Source organism: Sus scrofa, chromosome 15, assembly GCF_000003025.6.
Source record: "Sus scrofa isolate TJ Tabasco breed Duroc chromosome 15, Sscrofa11.1, whole genome shotgun sequence".
In the NCBI taxonomy this organism is placed as follows: domain Eukaryota; kingdom Metazoa; phylum Chordata; class Mammalia; order Artiodactyla; family Suidae; genus Sus; species Sus scrofa.
The window spans coordinates 16232506-16248259 of record NC_010457.5 but is presented as its reverse complement, the minus strand read 5'-3'; the positions used below and the strand labels follow the sequence as shown (position 1 = coordinate 16248259).

The 15754-nt window shown below is 40.7% G+C and overlaps 1 protein-coding gene across 43 annotated transcripts in view; it reads left to right on the top strand.

The window, feature by feature from the left end:
- R3HDM1 (R3H domain containing 1) overlaps positions 1 to 15754 on the top strand; it is a 183398-nt gene that overhangs the window by 166099 nt on the left and 1545 nt on the right. For 39 of the 43 annotated variants that reach the window (XM_021075238.1, XM_021075208.1, XM_021075236.1 and 36 more), the window contains 5 exons: positions 3825 to 3928; positions 6980 to 7149; positions 11839 to 11983; positions 14339 to 14421; positions 14808 to 14892. In XM_021075238.1, coding sequence (XP_020930897.1) covers positions 3825 to 3928; positions 6980 to 7149; positions 11839 to 11983; positions 14339 to 14421; positions 14808 to 14892 — 587 coding nt within the window. The remainder of the gene's footprint in view (positions 1 to 3824; positions 3929 to 6979; positions 7150 to 11838; positions 11984 to 14338; positions 14422 to 14807; positions 14893 to 15754) is intronic. The other 4 variants (XM_021075243.1, XM_021075248.1, XM_021075250.1 and 1 more) reach the window with 1 other exon arrangement.

The following is a 15754-nucleotide window of genomic DNA, read 5'->3' as shown; positions in this document are numbered from 1 at the left end:
CCACTTACATATTTTCCTTAGAGAAATGAATATTCAGTTTCTTTGCCCATTTTAATTGGGTTATGTGTCTTTATTTTTACTTTCTTGTTTTTTTTTGTTTGTTTGTTTGTTTATTGGGGCCACACTGGTGCCATATGGAGGTTCCCAGGCTAGGGGTCAAATCAGAGCTGCTGGCCTATGCCACAGCCACAGCAACATAGGATCCAAGCCATGTCTGCAACCTACACCACAGCTCACGGCAACACCGTGTCCTTGACCCACTGAGCAAGGCCAGGGATCGAACTTGCATCCTCATGGATGCTAAACAGATCCATTTCCACTGAGCCACTAGGGGAACTCTGTCTTTTTAAATCGTAAGAGTTCTTCATATATTCTGATACAAGTCCCTTAACAGATGTATGACTTATAAGTATTTTCTCCCTTTTTGTAGGTTGTCTTTTCACTTTCTTGATGCAGTCCTTTCAAGTACAAGTTTTTCACGTTTGTTTTTTGTTTGTTTGTTTTTTGTTTTTTTGCTTTTTAGGGCCCAACCTACAGCATATGGAAGTTCCCAGGCTAAGGGTTGAATCAGAGCTACAGCTGCTGGCCACAGCCACAGCACCAGCAGATCCAAGCCACATCTTTGACCTACACCACAGTTCATGGCAGCGTCAGATCCTTAACCCACTAAGCAAGGCCAGGGTTTGAACCCGCATTCTCATGGATACTAGTCAGGTTCATTTCCTCTGAGCCATACCAGGAACTCCCAGAAGTTTTTTTCACTTTTGATGAAGTTCAGTTTATCTCTTTTTCTTTTATTGCTCATGCCTTTGGTATCATATCAAAGAATTCATTACCAAATCTATAATCACAAAGATTTATGTCTATATCGTCTAAGAATTTTTTCTAAATGTCTAGCTCTGATATTTAAGTATTTGATCTGGAGTTCCCGTTGTGGCGCAGCAGAAACGAATCTGACTAGGAACAATGAGGTTGCGGGTTGGATCCCTGGCCCTGCTCAGTGGGTTACGGATCCGGTGTTGCTGTGGGCTGTGGTGTAGGCTGGAAGCTGTAGCTCCGATTAGACTCCTAGCCTAGACCTCCATATGCTGCAGGTGCGGCCCTAAAAAGACCAAAAAGAATGACAAAAAAAAAATAAGACAAATAAATATTTGATCCTTTTTGTTTGTTGTTGTCGTCATTTTTTTCTTTTTTTGGTTTTGTTGGCCATGCCTGTGGCATGCAAAAGTTCCCAGGCTAGGAATCAAACCCAAACCACAGCAGTGACAATGAGCCACAATAAGGACAGCGCAGAGTCCTTAACCACTAGGCCAGCAGGTAACTGCAGTCCTGGTGTTTTACTTTAAAAGTTCCCTTCTAGCATTCCTGCTGTGGCGCAATGGCTTTAGAATTTGACTCCAGTGGCTTGATCCTCAGCCCAGTGCAGTGGATTAAAGGATCCAGCATTGCTGCAGCTGCAGCTCATATTCAATCCCTGGCCTGGGAACTTCCATGTGCCATGGTTGTGGCCATAAAAAATTAGTATAAAAAAAAGGTTCACTTCTTTCTTGGTCTTCGAAAGCAAAGAAGTGTGTTTGAACTTACTACAACATGATTCTCCCTTTTTGGTACATAAGTATTTGTATTTTTAAAGTACAAGTTGTATTTAAAAGCTTACTCATACTTTTCTTTTTTCTAATGCATTCTAGTTGTAGAAGGCAAATTAAATAATTGAAAATAGAGCATTTAAGAGATTTTAAGAGGGCTGCTCATTACCTGCTATATGTCCCTTGAAGTATCTTTATGTCTTTTGAAGAAGATTAGTAGAGTAGAACTCAGCCTTATCATTGATTTACCTAAGAGAGAACCTCGTGCTAGACAACTGATAAATACTAAATATAATAATGACACCCACTAGAGTGGCAAGCCAAAATAGCAGTTTGTAGTTTGGCAGTATGGGAAGTAGTGCTCATCTCATATTCTTGTCCCTATTCGGGGGGTGGCTTCCTGTCACCTATGTGTCTCAGGCCTTGAGTAAGCCACTAGGATGTACTCAGTGAACAAGATCAGGGTATGGGGCACTGTCTGGCCCAAGGGAGCATTTATCCCAGTTAGAAAGGAACATAAAATTCCTTCCATCCTATGGTATAACTTTCTGTTTGGCCCAGTAGCAGCACATTTACAAGCTATGCCTTAAACCATATTATTTCCACAGGTAGTTAATATTCATGCAATGCATTCTGGTCATAATTAACATAAATTTCAGAAAGTAGGTTTTTTCATTTTATCATTTGGTCCAAAAATCACTTTTTTAATTAAATCTCTTTTTTGTTCCCCTTTATTGAACTACACGGAGTTAGTGCCCACAAAAAAACAGTAAAACTTTTTTTCTTTCGTCTGCACTTTAGACGTGCAGAATTACCTGGCCAGGGATCAAACCCAAGCCACAGCTGTAACCAAAGCTACAGCAGTGACAACCCGGATCCTTAACCTGCTGAACCACGATGGAACACTAATTCTTATTAATTGGAGAATTGTTGGCCTGAATTAGAGGATCATTTTTTAACTTTTTATTGAAGACTTTTAAAATACACATAAATATAAGCAGAAGTGTACTGAACCTCCATGTACCCATCACTTTAGCTTCTGTATTTATTATATCAGTTGGTAATTGTATTACCAGCACCCCACAAATACTGCTTATTATGTCTTAACATGTTTGTCCTGTAGAAGGTCCCATAGTCTGGATTTGACTGATTGTGTCATCATGGTGGTGTTTAACGTGTCGCCCTGTAATTCATTAGTTGAATCTAATGTAATATTTTTGATGCATTTATGTGATGTGTAAATGCAAAAGGTCGTTAAAGCTAGAATAAGAAATGAAATACCGTGTAAAGAAAGTTTGAGTTGAAAAAAGGCTGGTAACATTAAGGTGAAGATTTTTAATTGAGAATTCTCCAAATTCCTAGTATTGCTCTGTGATTTTTTCACTACTTTTCCTGAAAGTAATTACCAAACAGGGAAAGTTTTAAAGACAAATTATGACAAATTTTGTATTAGTTTGAGTCTCAAAGACTAATTGTTGAAAAATATAGCAATAGCTTAATGATTTTACAATAGCAGCCTTTTATTTTTGTCAGTATTTATATTAGACTTTGTCAGAATCACATTCTATTGTTTCTTTTATTCCCTAGACAGCACATTATATCCTTAAATAGTACATTTTTTAAGGAATAATTCTTTTTTTCTGAGTCTCATCATTGTCTAACTGCATTTTCACTTTTCTAAATTATAGCTTAGTGAGGTCCAAATAAATTACCTTTTTATTTTGTAAAATTAGCGAGTTATCTTTCTTTTTAAAATAATTATTTGAACAATATAAAAACACTATTTAGAATAAGTTGTAAAAAATAAGAACAATGAAATCAGGAGTTATTTTTAAAAATCAGTGTTACCGTGGGAGTTCCTGTTGTGGCTCAGTGGGTTAAGAACCTTACTAGTATCCGTGAGGATGCGGGTTCAATCCCTGTGGCTCTGGTGTAGGCCGGTAGCTGCAGCTCCAATTTGACCCCTAACCTGGAAACTTCCATATGCCACAGGTGCAAGCCTTTAAAAAAAAAAAATCACTGTTATTGTCAAAATCATAAAGTGATATTTATCCAAAAGGTAGTTATTTATAACTCACAGTTTAGAAAAGAATTAGATTTGACTTTTACTAAACTAACCAACATGAAAAATAATTGTATCTAAATACAATTTTAGGACTGTTCATTCAAAGATTCTTTACAGTCATCTCCATTTCATTGTGCTGTCTTTTTGTGTTTGTTTGGTTTTTTCCCCCATAGCTCATCAGTAGGTTACTTGCAACATCCAGGATCAGAACAAGTACAATTTCCTCGAACTACTTCACCATGCAATTCCCAGCAGCTTCAAGGCCACCAGTGTGCAGGTATGAATATATAATTGGAAAAAAAAAAAAAAGACAATGTTTTCTCCATTTGAGACATAATTAAGATCCTTGGGCATTTCCTGAAAAGGGGCTTCAGCTTGTTATGTGCTGAGATACACCCAGGATTTTCAGGGTTCCATGTGAAATCAGAGCTAATAGGTCCACGACCACTGTCTCCTACTCTCTGTTTCTCCTCCTCAAACTCTGCTGCCTGCCTGCCTACCTGCCTACCTCATAAGTAGTGATGTTCTCTGGGGATCCTTTCTCTCAATACTCTTCAGGTTCTTCCTCAGAAATTCAGCCACTTCCTAGGCTTCAACCACAGCTTTCTGCCAGTCTCTCCCAAATCTTATTTCTGCCCCCACAAGACCATGTAGCTGACTGTCTGTTGGACATTCCTCCCCACGAATGTGTGAGGGGCACTTTAGATTTAATATTTCTCCCTCTTTCTGCATCCTTTTCCTCACCATCTATCTAGGGACCAATACAGATTTCAAAATCATAACTAACTCTCTTCTAGTCTCTCCTTTCACACTCAGGTTGGCACCATTTCCTCAAATCTGGGTTTTCCTTTTTTCTCCACCCACAGCATGTGGAAGTTCCCAAGCTAGGGGTCCAGTTGGAGCTATAACTCCCGGCCTACAGCACAGCAACAGCGACGCGACATCCGAGCTGCATCTTTAACCTACAGCCACAGCTCACCGCAACACCAGATCCTTAACTCACTGAATGAGTGTTAAACCTGCATGCTCATGGATACTAGTCAGATTCATTTCCACTGAGCCACAATGAGAACTCCCTGGTACCTTTTTTTCCTTCCCCATTCCTGCTATTTTTGGTCAGTTCTTTTCAGTCTTATTTGCAGTAATGTCTTACATGTTTTGCTTATTTCGTGTTTTCCCCCGTGCCCAACTCTCCTCCTCTCCAACACACACAACACATACACACACAGTTTAAGAATTATTGCCTGAAATAGATTCCTGAAGAGGATCTGTCATTCCTCTGAATTAAAAATTTGCATAGACTTTTTTTTTTTTTTTTGCTTTTTAGGGCTACTCGGCATATGGAGATTTCCAGGCTAGGGGTATAATCAGAGCTACAGCTGCCGGCCACAGCCATAGCAACACCAGATCTGAGCCACATCTGCGACCTACAGCACAGCTCACAGCAACACCAGATCCTTAGCACACTGAGCAAGGCCAGGGATGGAACCCACAACCTCAGAATGAGTTCCTAGTCGGATTCGTTTCCACTGAGCCACAATGGGAACTCCTGCATAAACTTTTCATCCACACTCGCTAGCAGTTAAGCCTCCTATTTGTACTTTACGTGCTCAAGTCACACAGACCTCTATTTCTAGAATATACTTTGCTTTTTCATGCCAAAGTTACTTTTGTACATGTTTTTCCCTCCTCCTGGAATGTCTATCCACCATCCTGTTGGCCAAAATCCTGCTCATACTTAAAGTTTGACTCAAAAATCACCTCTTCTGCAAAGCTTCCTCAGTCTTTAAAACAGAGTTTGTGCTTCCTTATCTATGCTTCCATAGTGTCTTAAACAATCCTTTATCATAACACCATATTTTATTGTAATGATTTGTTAACATATGTAATCTTGAAGGAACAAAGGAATACTAAATGACTGTGAAGTACATGACCAATAGTGGCTTTGTCCAGCATGGGCTGCTGTGGCCCAGGAGAACTTTGACATGATCCTGAGTGGTCAGCTCTTCTGTGATTTGCATAGCCAGGTCCAATCGGTGCTATTTGTAGGGAACAGAAAACTACCATTACAGTTTCTGCAATGCAAACAGTGGCCTTGGAGGTGGGCCACAGAGCACCTTACTTTACACAGAAGTGGTGAATGGCAGTCACATTCCTAATATGAGTAGTGCTGTAGTACTTGTACCACAGCAAGAGTAAATCAGATAGAAACATAGATACTATAATGTGCTTGTACAATTTAGTTAGTGCTTTTACATGCATGTGATCAATACAGCTCTTTAAAGTCAGCCAAAGAGCTCTTCCAGCCTTTTTCAGATGAGAAAGTACAATAAAAAAGGGTAAATAACTTACCCATATTCATAGGACATTTCAGGACACTGAAATCATGCTTTCTGATTCCCACATCCCAGACTTTTTCCACTGCATAAAATTGATTCATTCAAAAGATGAATTTTCTACTGTATGTCAAAATTTCTGTAGGATATTATTTTTTCCCAGAGTTTTCCTTTATGTATTTAGAATAATGCTTGTTTTAAAATTAATTTATTTTTGAGCAAAAAAAAAAAAAAACCAGAGTTCCCATCATGGCACAGCAGAAATGAATCTGACTAGGAACCATCAAGTTACAGATTCGATCCCTGGCCTCACTCAGTGGGTTAAGGATCCAGCGTTGCCATGAGCAGTGGTATAGGTTGCAGGTGCGGCTTGGATCCCACATAGCTGTGCCTGTGGCATAGGCCGGCAGCTGTAGCTCCGATTTGACTTCCAGCCTGGGAAATTCCATATGCCACAGGTACATCCCTAAAAAGCAAAAAAAAAAAAAAAAAAAAAAAAAATTATTTTTTAAGTTCCCACTGTGGCACAGTGGGTTAATGATCTGGCTTGTCTCTGTGGCCACGCTGGTTCATTCCCTGGCCCAGCGTAGTGGTTTAAGGATCTGGCACTGCTATAGCTGTGGCGAAGGTCACAGCTGCTGCTCAGATTCAGTCCCAGGCCTGGAAACTTCCATAAACCTCAGGTGCAGCCAAAAAAGAAAAAAGTTAAATTAAGCCCTTTTATAGATCATATCACAATTGTGCTGGCCTATACTAGGTCCTGTTGTAGATTATTGGACTTTCCTGACCTATTATGTGTAGGATAAGTTAGATATGTAGGTATACAATCAGTTTCAATGCCTTTTCAACACACAACACTTGTAGTATGAAGCATGAGGACTTACATCTTGCTTGCATAAATAACAGTAAAATTTTGTTCACAGGTATAAAATTCTCTCCATTATCTTGGTGTTTAAAGATGCTAATTGCAGTGTCCTGACTCTGATTTTCAGCTATGCCGCCTCCACCAACTGGTGGAATGGTGATGATGCAGCTCAGTTTACCAAACAATCCACAGTCTCGTGCCCATTCACCCCCACAGTGGAAACAAAACAAATATTACTGTGATCACCAGAGAGGACAGAAGTGTGTGGAATTTAGCAGTGTAGACAATATTGTTCAGGTAATGTGCTTCTTCATTTATTACAATTTTTAAAACCTTGAACATTTAAGTCACAGAAGATTAACCTGCTGCAAGCTGCCATGTAGGTTGCAGATGTGGCTCGGATCTAGTGTTGCTGTGGCATTGTTTACAGGGAAAAAAGCAGGGGAGATCACAATCAAAGCAGGATGATGAGTACCTAAAGATTTGTTATACTCATCCATCTATGCTTTTGTATATATATATACTTGAAAGTTTATAGCATTGAAACTTTTTCTTTAATTTTAAGCTAAAGAAATTTTTAATAAATACACATGAAAAGTCATATCAGAATTAAAAGGACTAGAGTTCTCTTTTATTTTTTTGTCTTTTTTTTTTTTTTTTTTAGGGCCATACCCACAGCATATGAAAGTTCCCAGTTCCCAGGCTAGGGGTCAAATTGGGGCTGCAGCTACCAGCCTACACCACAGCCACAGCAGTACTAGTTCCTTAACCTAATGAGCAAGGCCAGGGATCGAACCCATGTTCTCATGGATACTAGTCGGGTTCATTACCACTGAGCCACAATGGGAACTCCCTGGAGTTCTCTTGAGACACAGTGGGTTAAGGATTCAGCATTGTCACTGTAACTGCTTGGGTTGCTGCTATGGTGTGGATTTGATCCCTGGCCCAGGAACTTCTACATGCCTTGGATGTGGCATAAAAAGGGGGAAAGGGTCACTTATAATCTGGCTTATAAACTATAAATGGCTGGTAGCCATTAAACAAATGAAAATAATAAATTTTTATTTTTTGTCTTTTTAGGGCTGCACCCACAGCATGTGGAGGTTCCCAGGCTAGGGGCTGAATCGGAGTTAGAGTTGCCGGCCTAAACCACAGCAACGCCAGATCCAAGCCACATCTGCAGCCTACACTGCAGCTCATGGCAACACTGGATCCTTAACCCACTGAGCAAGGCCAGGGATCACACCTGAGTCCTCATGGATACTAGTCAGATTCATTTCAACTGAGCCACAATGGGAACTCCATAAAGATATTTTTTATCTGTATAACTGGGAAAATTTAGAAAGACTAAATTGGCAAGACAAGCCGCCACGTGGGTTGCAGATATGGTCAGATCTGGCATTGCTATGGCTGTTGGCATAGGCCAGCAGGTGTGACCATAAAAAGAAAAAAAACATTTTAAAATCTTTGTTCATGAAGGTAGAAATAAACATTTTTTTTAATTATGGGAAAGACATACAAGAATATGTGTACAAGGATTTTTTTTCTTCTCTGTTATAACATTGAAAAAGAAAATAGTCATGATATTCATTAGTTGGTAACTTATTAAATAAATTACTATGCCGTTTAGGAAAAATACTCTTAGGTGTATGTACTAGAAAAAATAGTGTACACCTGCTACCCAAATGGCAGTTTCTAAATATTCTTCAGTAAAAACAACCAGAGCTCCTTGGTGAAATGACTGTTGCCAGGATTCATTCAGGGAACATACAGGATGATTCTGGAACATGTTGCTGTGCCAGAATGTAATTAAGTACTCAGATGATGGAAATATATCAAAGAACACAGGATCAAGCTTGAGGGGGTTGGGCATAAAATAATAAGGAAATGAATAATCACCCACAGGATAAAATAAGAATCCATGAGTCTATTCTGATAGAAAAAAAATGAGTGGGGGAGAAATAAAGCTCTTTACAGTAGAATGTGAACAAAAAAATGTAGAGGAAATGATGGAATTAAAAATCACCACCTGGAAACCACCAGGCAAGAATCATCATTAGAGGAGAGAGGATTCCTGGGAGATGGCAGAATAGGAAGTACCAGGAATCTGTCTCCCTGGAAATAATTGCTCTGGTAGAATCTGTCCAGTGGAACTATTTTGGAATTCCAGAATCTGTTGAAGGCTTGCATCTGCCAGGGGAAAATGTGGTGATAAGCTGTGGTTAATTTCAGCTCAGCTTGGAACACAGAAGCAACCACCCATCTTCTACCCCAGCCCATGTTGACAGGCAGCTGTGCCCATGTTCCTGGGACAGCTTATGGGAGCCAGGGTGGGCAAAAAGGACCCTGTCGTCCAATAGAATTATGTTCTGTTCATGGAATTCTGCTTCTGATCACAGGGGTGTAGACAAAGGGACAGTAGCCATTGTTGTTGCAGTTTCCTACGTTGTTAAGAAACCTCCAGCTTGGAGTTCCCGTCATGGCTCAGTGGTTAACAAATCCGACTAGGAACCATGAGGTTGCGGTTCAATCCCTGGCCTTGCTCAGTGGGTTAAGGATCCAGCGTTGCCGTGAGCTGTGGTGTAGGTTCCAGATGTGGCTCAGATCCCAAGTTGCTGTGGCTCTGGCGTAGGCCATCGGCTACAGCTCCTATTCAACCCCTAGCCTGGGAACCTCCATATGCCGTGGGCATGGCCCTCAAAAGACAAAAAAAAAGAAAAAGAAAAGAAAAAAAAGAAACCTTCAGCTTTCAGGGGATTTTAAAAGGGCTGACACTTTATTTTTCTTCCCTTCATTTTTCTCTTTTAACCCCTTTTGGGACTAGAACATTCAGAAGTAGTTGGATGTATGGAAAAAATTAGAAAGTGGCCCTGCATGCACAGGGAACCCTTGAGAAGTCCTTAAAGTTATATCTTAGGCTGGTCCTTGGCACAGAGAGCCTGCAACCATGAATAAACAACAGCAACAACAAAACAGCAAACCGTAGGAAGGGGAGAATCTCACTTTCACAGTTAACATATTAGGTTCAAATATCCAGTTTTCAACAACAACAAAAAAAAATCGCAAGGGGAGTTCCCATTGTGGCACAGCAGAAATTATTCCAACTAGTATCCATGAGGATGCCGGTTTGATCCCTGGCTTCGCTCAGGCGTTGCTGTGAACTGTGGTGTAGGTCATAGACGTGGCTTGGATCTGGCATTGCTGTGGTGTAGGCCTGCAGCTGTAACTCCAATTCAACACCTAGTCTGGGAACTTCCATATACCAAGGGTGTAGCCCAAAAAAAAAAAAAAAAAAAAAAAAAAAATCACAAGGCATACAAGGAAACAGGAAATTGTGACCCATTCAAAGGAAAAAATTAAATCAATAGAAACTATCTCTGAGAAAAACCTGATCGCAGATCTTCTAGACAAAGTCTTTAAGAACAAATGCCTTAAAGATGCTCAAAGAACTAAAAAAAGATGTGGAGAAAGTTAAAACAATGTATGAACAGAATGGAAATACTGTTGAAGAAATAGAAAATAAAAAAAAAAAAAAATGAAGTTCTAGGACTGAGAATAAAACTGAAATTTCCCTGGTGGCTTAGCAGATTAAGGAACTGGCATTGTCACGTCTCTGGCTCAGGTTCAGTTCCTAATCCAGGAACTTCCACATATCACAGATGGGACCAAAAACAAAAATGTCAAAATTATGAGAGAAGACAGATTGTGTTCCAGGTTTAGGAATATTAAAGAGATGTCACAACTAAATGCAGCAATTGATTATATACTGGATTCTGTACTAGAAGGAGAAATTTTCTTTTCTTCTACAATAAGTACCTTAATGGGACAGGTGGAAAATTTGGAATAAATTATATAGATTAGTAGGAGTTCCCATCGTGGCGCAGTAGTTAACGAACCTGACTAGGAACTATGAGGTTCCAGGTTCAATCCCTGGCCTTGCTCAGTGGGTTAAGGATCCAGCATTGCAGTGAGCTGTGGTGTAGGTTGAAGATGCGGCTTGGATCCTGAGTTGCTGTGGCTGTGGCGTAAGCCGGCGGCTACAGCTCCGATTAGACCCCTGGCCTGGGAACTTCCATATGCCGAGTGCAGCCCTAGAAAAGACAAAAAAAATTAAAAATAATAAAAAATTTAAAAATAAAGTAAATAGATTATATGATATTATGTTACCTGGTTCTGATCATTCTTCTGTGCTTATTTATAGAAGAAAATGTCCTTGTTTCTTAGGAAATAAGCACTATTTTGGATTAGCGGGGTATTGTGAGCCACTTATTCTCAAAGAGTTCAGAACGTAATAATATATACGGAAAGGGAGAAAGCAAATATGATAACATTAACGTTTCGGAAATGTGAAATTTTTGTGCTGTCTTTGCGACTATTATAAGGATGAAAGTTAAAGAGTTAATGTGGGAGTTCCCGTCATGGCTCAGTGGTTAACAAATCTGACTAGAAACCATGAGGTTGTGGTTCAATCCCTGGCCTTGCTCAGTGGGTTAAGGATCCAGCATTGCTGTGAGCTGTGGTGTAGGTCACAGACGTGGCTCGGATCCTGAGTTGCTGTGGCTCTGGCATAGGCCGGTGGCTACACCTCTGATTAGATCCCTAGCCTGGGAACCTCCATATGCCGCAGGAGCAAAAAGACAAAAAAAAAAGTTAATGTGAAAAAAGAATGAGATAAATGCAAATATTCTCTGATGAAAAAGTATCTACAGTATTGTTGTAAAGGTATAAAAAAGCAAGAGTCAAAAAACTAGGTTGTATAGTCTTTCCATTTTTGCGATGCATATGCATAGAAATAATGTTACCAGTGTTTATCCTTGGGGGGCGGAAATTATACATTTCTAACTTTTAATTTTTTTAATAACAAGTACCTATTGCATTGTTATAACAAGTACATATTTTAATCGTAAAGAATATAAATTCGTCCAAAAGAAAATTTGCAAAAAGCCTGACTAAAAATGCTGATCTGTTTTCTTGATATAATTGCAGCACAGTCCTCAACTCAGTAGTCCCATTATTTCACCAGCTCAGTCACCAGCACCAGCTCAGCTGTCCTCCCTAAAAACTGTCCGTCCCTCTGGACCACCACTTTCCATCATACCCCAGTTTTCTAGACCCTTTGTTCCTGGGCAAGGTAAGTGTGCAAAGCTAGTCTCTGAGGCTGTGGACTAGTCACAGTCTCAGAGAATGACATCCATTCCCAGTCACTTTGTGATTTACCTAGTAATACTCCCTTTCAGTTTTCTACAGAACTGCATTTTTACGTCACTCAGGCATTTTATTCATTACCATATACTTTCCTAACTCAGTGTTTGATCAAAAAATTAATAATTACTAATTTAGGAGTTCCCATCATGGCTCAGTAGTTAATGAACCCAGCTAGCATCCATGAGGACCAGGTTGGATCCCTGGCCTCACACAGTGGGTTAAGGATCAGGCGTTGCCGTGAGCTGTGGTTTAGGTCACAGGCACAGCTCAGATCCCACCTTGCTGTGGCTCTGGTGTAGCCCGGCAGCTACAGCTCCAATTGAACCCCTAGCCTTGGAACCTCCATATGCCTCGTGTGCGGCCCTAAAAAGACAAAAGGACCAAAAAATAATAAATACTAATTTAGTAATTACTTACAATAATTACATAAAAATGAAAATGGCTTTGGCTTAAGACTGCATTTCTCTATAACACTAATAGGCAATGTAATATTTGTTTTGTATTTCTAATTGTGTAATTCTTTGAGTAATGTCTCAAGAGTAATTGAGTAATGTCTCGAGTTGATTCAAAAATTTAAAAAAAAAATTTTTCTTAACTCGAGTTCCCATTGTGGTGCAGCAGAAACGAATCCAACTAATATCCGTGAGGATGTGGGTTCGATTCCTGGCTTCGCTCAGTCATTCGGGTATCCGGCGTTGCCTTGAGCAGTGGTGTAGCAGCTTAGATCTGGCATTGCTATGACTGTGGTGTAGGCCAGCAGCTGTAGCTCCGATTACACCCCTAGCCTGGGGATTTTCATGTGCCACAAGTGCAGCCCTAAAAAGAAAAAGAAAAAAATTAACAAACATTTATTGAGGACTTACTGTGCCCCAGAAGTTTAAAGATGAATAAGGCAAAGGCCTCATCCTCACCAACCCTCAGTCTAGTTAGAGGAACAGAAATTCAAGCAGATGTTTATAAAACAATGTGGAGGAGTTCCCATTGTGGCTCAGCGGGTTAAGAACCCACTGTAGTCTCCATGGAGATGCAGGTTTGATCCCTGTTAAGAATTCATGAAGATGTTCTCTTGGTACCTACTCGTAACCTCCTCCAGACACTGAATGTGCTACATTTGGGGACATACTGTTAAAATGAGAGCGTAACAGATGAAGACGTTATTCATTATTTTGGCATCAGCATTTATTAAGCTCTTTCCATTTGATGACACTCACGTGAAAGAAAACAGAGGATCTCCATCCTAACCACCCTGAACTTGCTCATTTGGGAAGGGTCTTCTAGTGCAGAGTAACACTTGGAACTGTGCTGTTCATTCTAAGCAAGCTTAAGTTATAAATCCAAACTCTAAAGAGAGCTTCAGAGCACACCCAAGATCTAGAATGTAAATATACCCATTGGTTAAGACTATAAAAACTTTTGTGTATATAAATGTATCCGTGCATGTATTTTTAATTATTAATGAATTGAGAAGATAGCTTCATGTTTCCCCAGGGTTTATTTCCATCCCCTGACATAAAAGTTCTCTTAATTTTTAATCATCAGAGGAAATGTGGATGTTATCGTCTCAGGTGGGCAGAATGAGTATTATAGTTATTTTGATGAATTTCACATAGAATGTTATGGTTTAGAGAGAAGTTTCTCTCCATGCCTGTCTACCCCACACCCACTTACCCTCCTTCATAACCACTGTTATTAGTCCTTAGTCTTTCAGACGTTTACCCCAGACCTTTAAAGAGTATATGGTAGCATTGAGAACTATGTCTAGATACTTATATCACAACACAACAATGGGAGGAAAAGTATGTATACATGTATGTGTAACTTGGTCCCCATGCTGTACAGTGGGGGAAAAAATTAATTAATTAAAAATAAAGAGTATATGAAGGGAGTTCCTGTTGTGGCTCAGTGGTAATGAACCCAACTCGTATCCAAAAGGACACGGGTTTGATCCCTGGCCCCACTCACTGGGTTAAGGATCTGCATTGCTGTGAGCTGTGATGTAGGTCACAGATGTGGCTCAGATCTCAAGTTGTCGGGGCTGTGGCTATGGCCAGCAGCTACAGCTCTGATTGGACCCCTAGCCGGGGAACTTCCATATGCTGTGGGTGCGGACCTAAAAAAAAAACTACTTAGAAATGCTTCTTTTCAAAAATATGTCAACATTGACAGTTTTTTATTCTACCAAATATGTTTTCCCTACTCATCCTGAGACAGTTGAAAAAACTGTCAAGTACTTTATACCTGAGTAGAGGGAAATGTTAAAAAAATTTTTATTGACTTTCAGGAGATGCCAGATACCCGTTGCTTGGCCAGCCCCTGCAGTACAACCCTCCTGCTGTTCTGCATGGACACATTCCAGCCCAACAGGTGTGAGCGGGGCCACCTGACTGCCTAGGCTTTGTTGCTGAGAATGTGGGGCATCCTGGTGCAGCACAAAGGAAAAGCTGTGTGCCTGGGTTGGTGGATATATGGGTGTTGCCACTGGCCCTGCTGAGAACAGAGCCAGGGAGAAGGTGGCAGGCTGCTTAGCAAATCTCTGTCCAGATGTGGGTGGGTGGGGGTGGTGGGCACCCTTGTTCATGTCAGCAAGTGATGGGCTGGGTAGCGGCAGAATTCTGAAGGCCTGGGACTGAACTTCTTCTATTGAAGTACAAAGTCCATACTATGTATGGTTAGGGGTTAAGTGTTCAAACATTGCAAACACATTTTTCAACATAGTTAATCTTACTTTCCATCTGTTTCTGGATTTTCAGGGTCAGTCTGGCAACAGGCACGGAAACCGAGGAAGGAAACAAGCTAAAAAAGCTGCATCCACCGACCTTGGTGCAGGAGAAGCAGGTGTGTCCCTAAGAGGCAACTAGATGTGGTTCTACCATCTGTTGGCCAGTCGGGCAGTCTATAAAACCACCACACCACAGAGATGGGTTTTCTTCTTCTAGAGGAGAATTATGCTATCTCTAATGCAGGGTTCTTAAATACATTCTTTTAGTTCTCTCATTTCAGGTTTGAGAGTGTAGTGAGGTACAGGTGGGTTTAGAAGAAGTGAATGGACCAAGGGGTTCATTCTAAAAAGATGCGAGGAGTTCCCCTTGTGGCTCACTGGTTAACAAATCTGACTAGGAACCATGAGGTTGCAGGTTCGATCCCTGGCCTTGCTCAGTGGGTTGAGGATCTGGCACTGCCGTGAGCTGTGGTGTAGGTTGCAGACAAGGCTCAGATCCCATGTTGCTGTGGCTCTGGCATAGGCCAGCAGCTATGGCTCCAATTCGACCCCTAGCCTGGGAACCTCCATATGCCGAGGGAGCAGCCCAAGAAATGGCAAAAAGACAAAAAATAAATAAATAAAAATAAAAAGATGTGAGAGGGAGTTCCTGTTGTGGCGCAGCAGAAATGAATCCGACTAGGAACTATGAGGTTTCGGGTTTGATCCCTGGCCTTGCTCAGTGGGTTAAGGATCTGGTGTTGCTGTGGCTCTGGCACACGCTGGCAGTAACAGCTCTGATTCGACCCCTAGCCTGGGAACCTCCGTATGCTGCAAGTGCAGCCCTAAAAAGACGAAAGACCAAAAAAAAAAAGTAATATGCAGTTTTACAACCAGGAACATGAAGTTCAAGAACTGTGTCCAGAATCACATACCTAATTTGGAGAAGCCACTGCACAGGCTGCTTTTCGTATGTGAGGCTCTCAGTGAAGCCAGTGG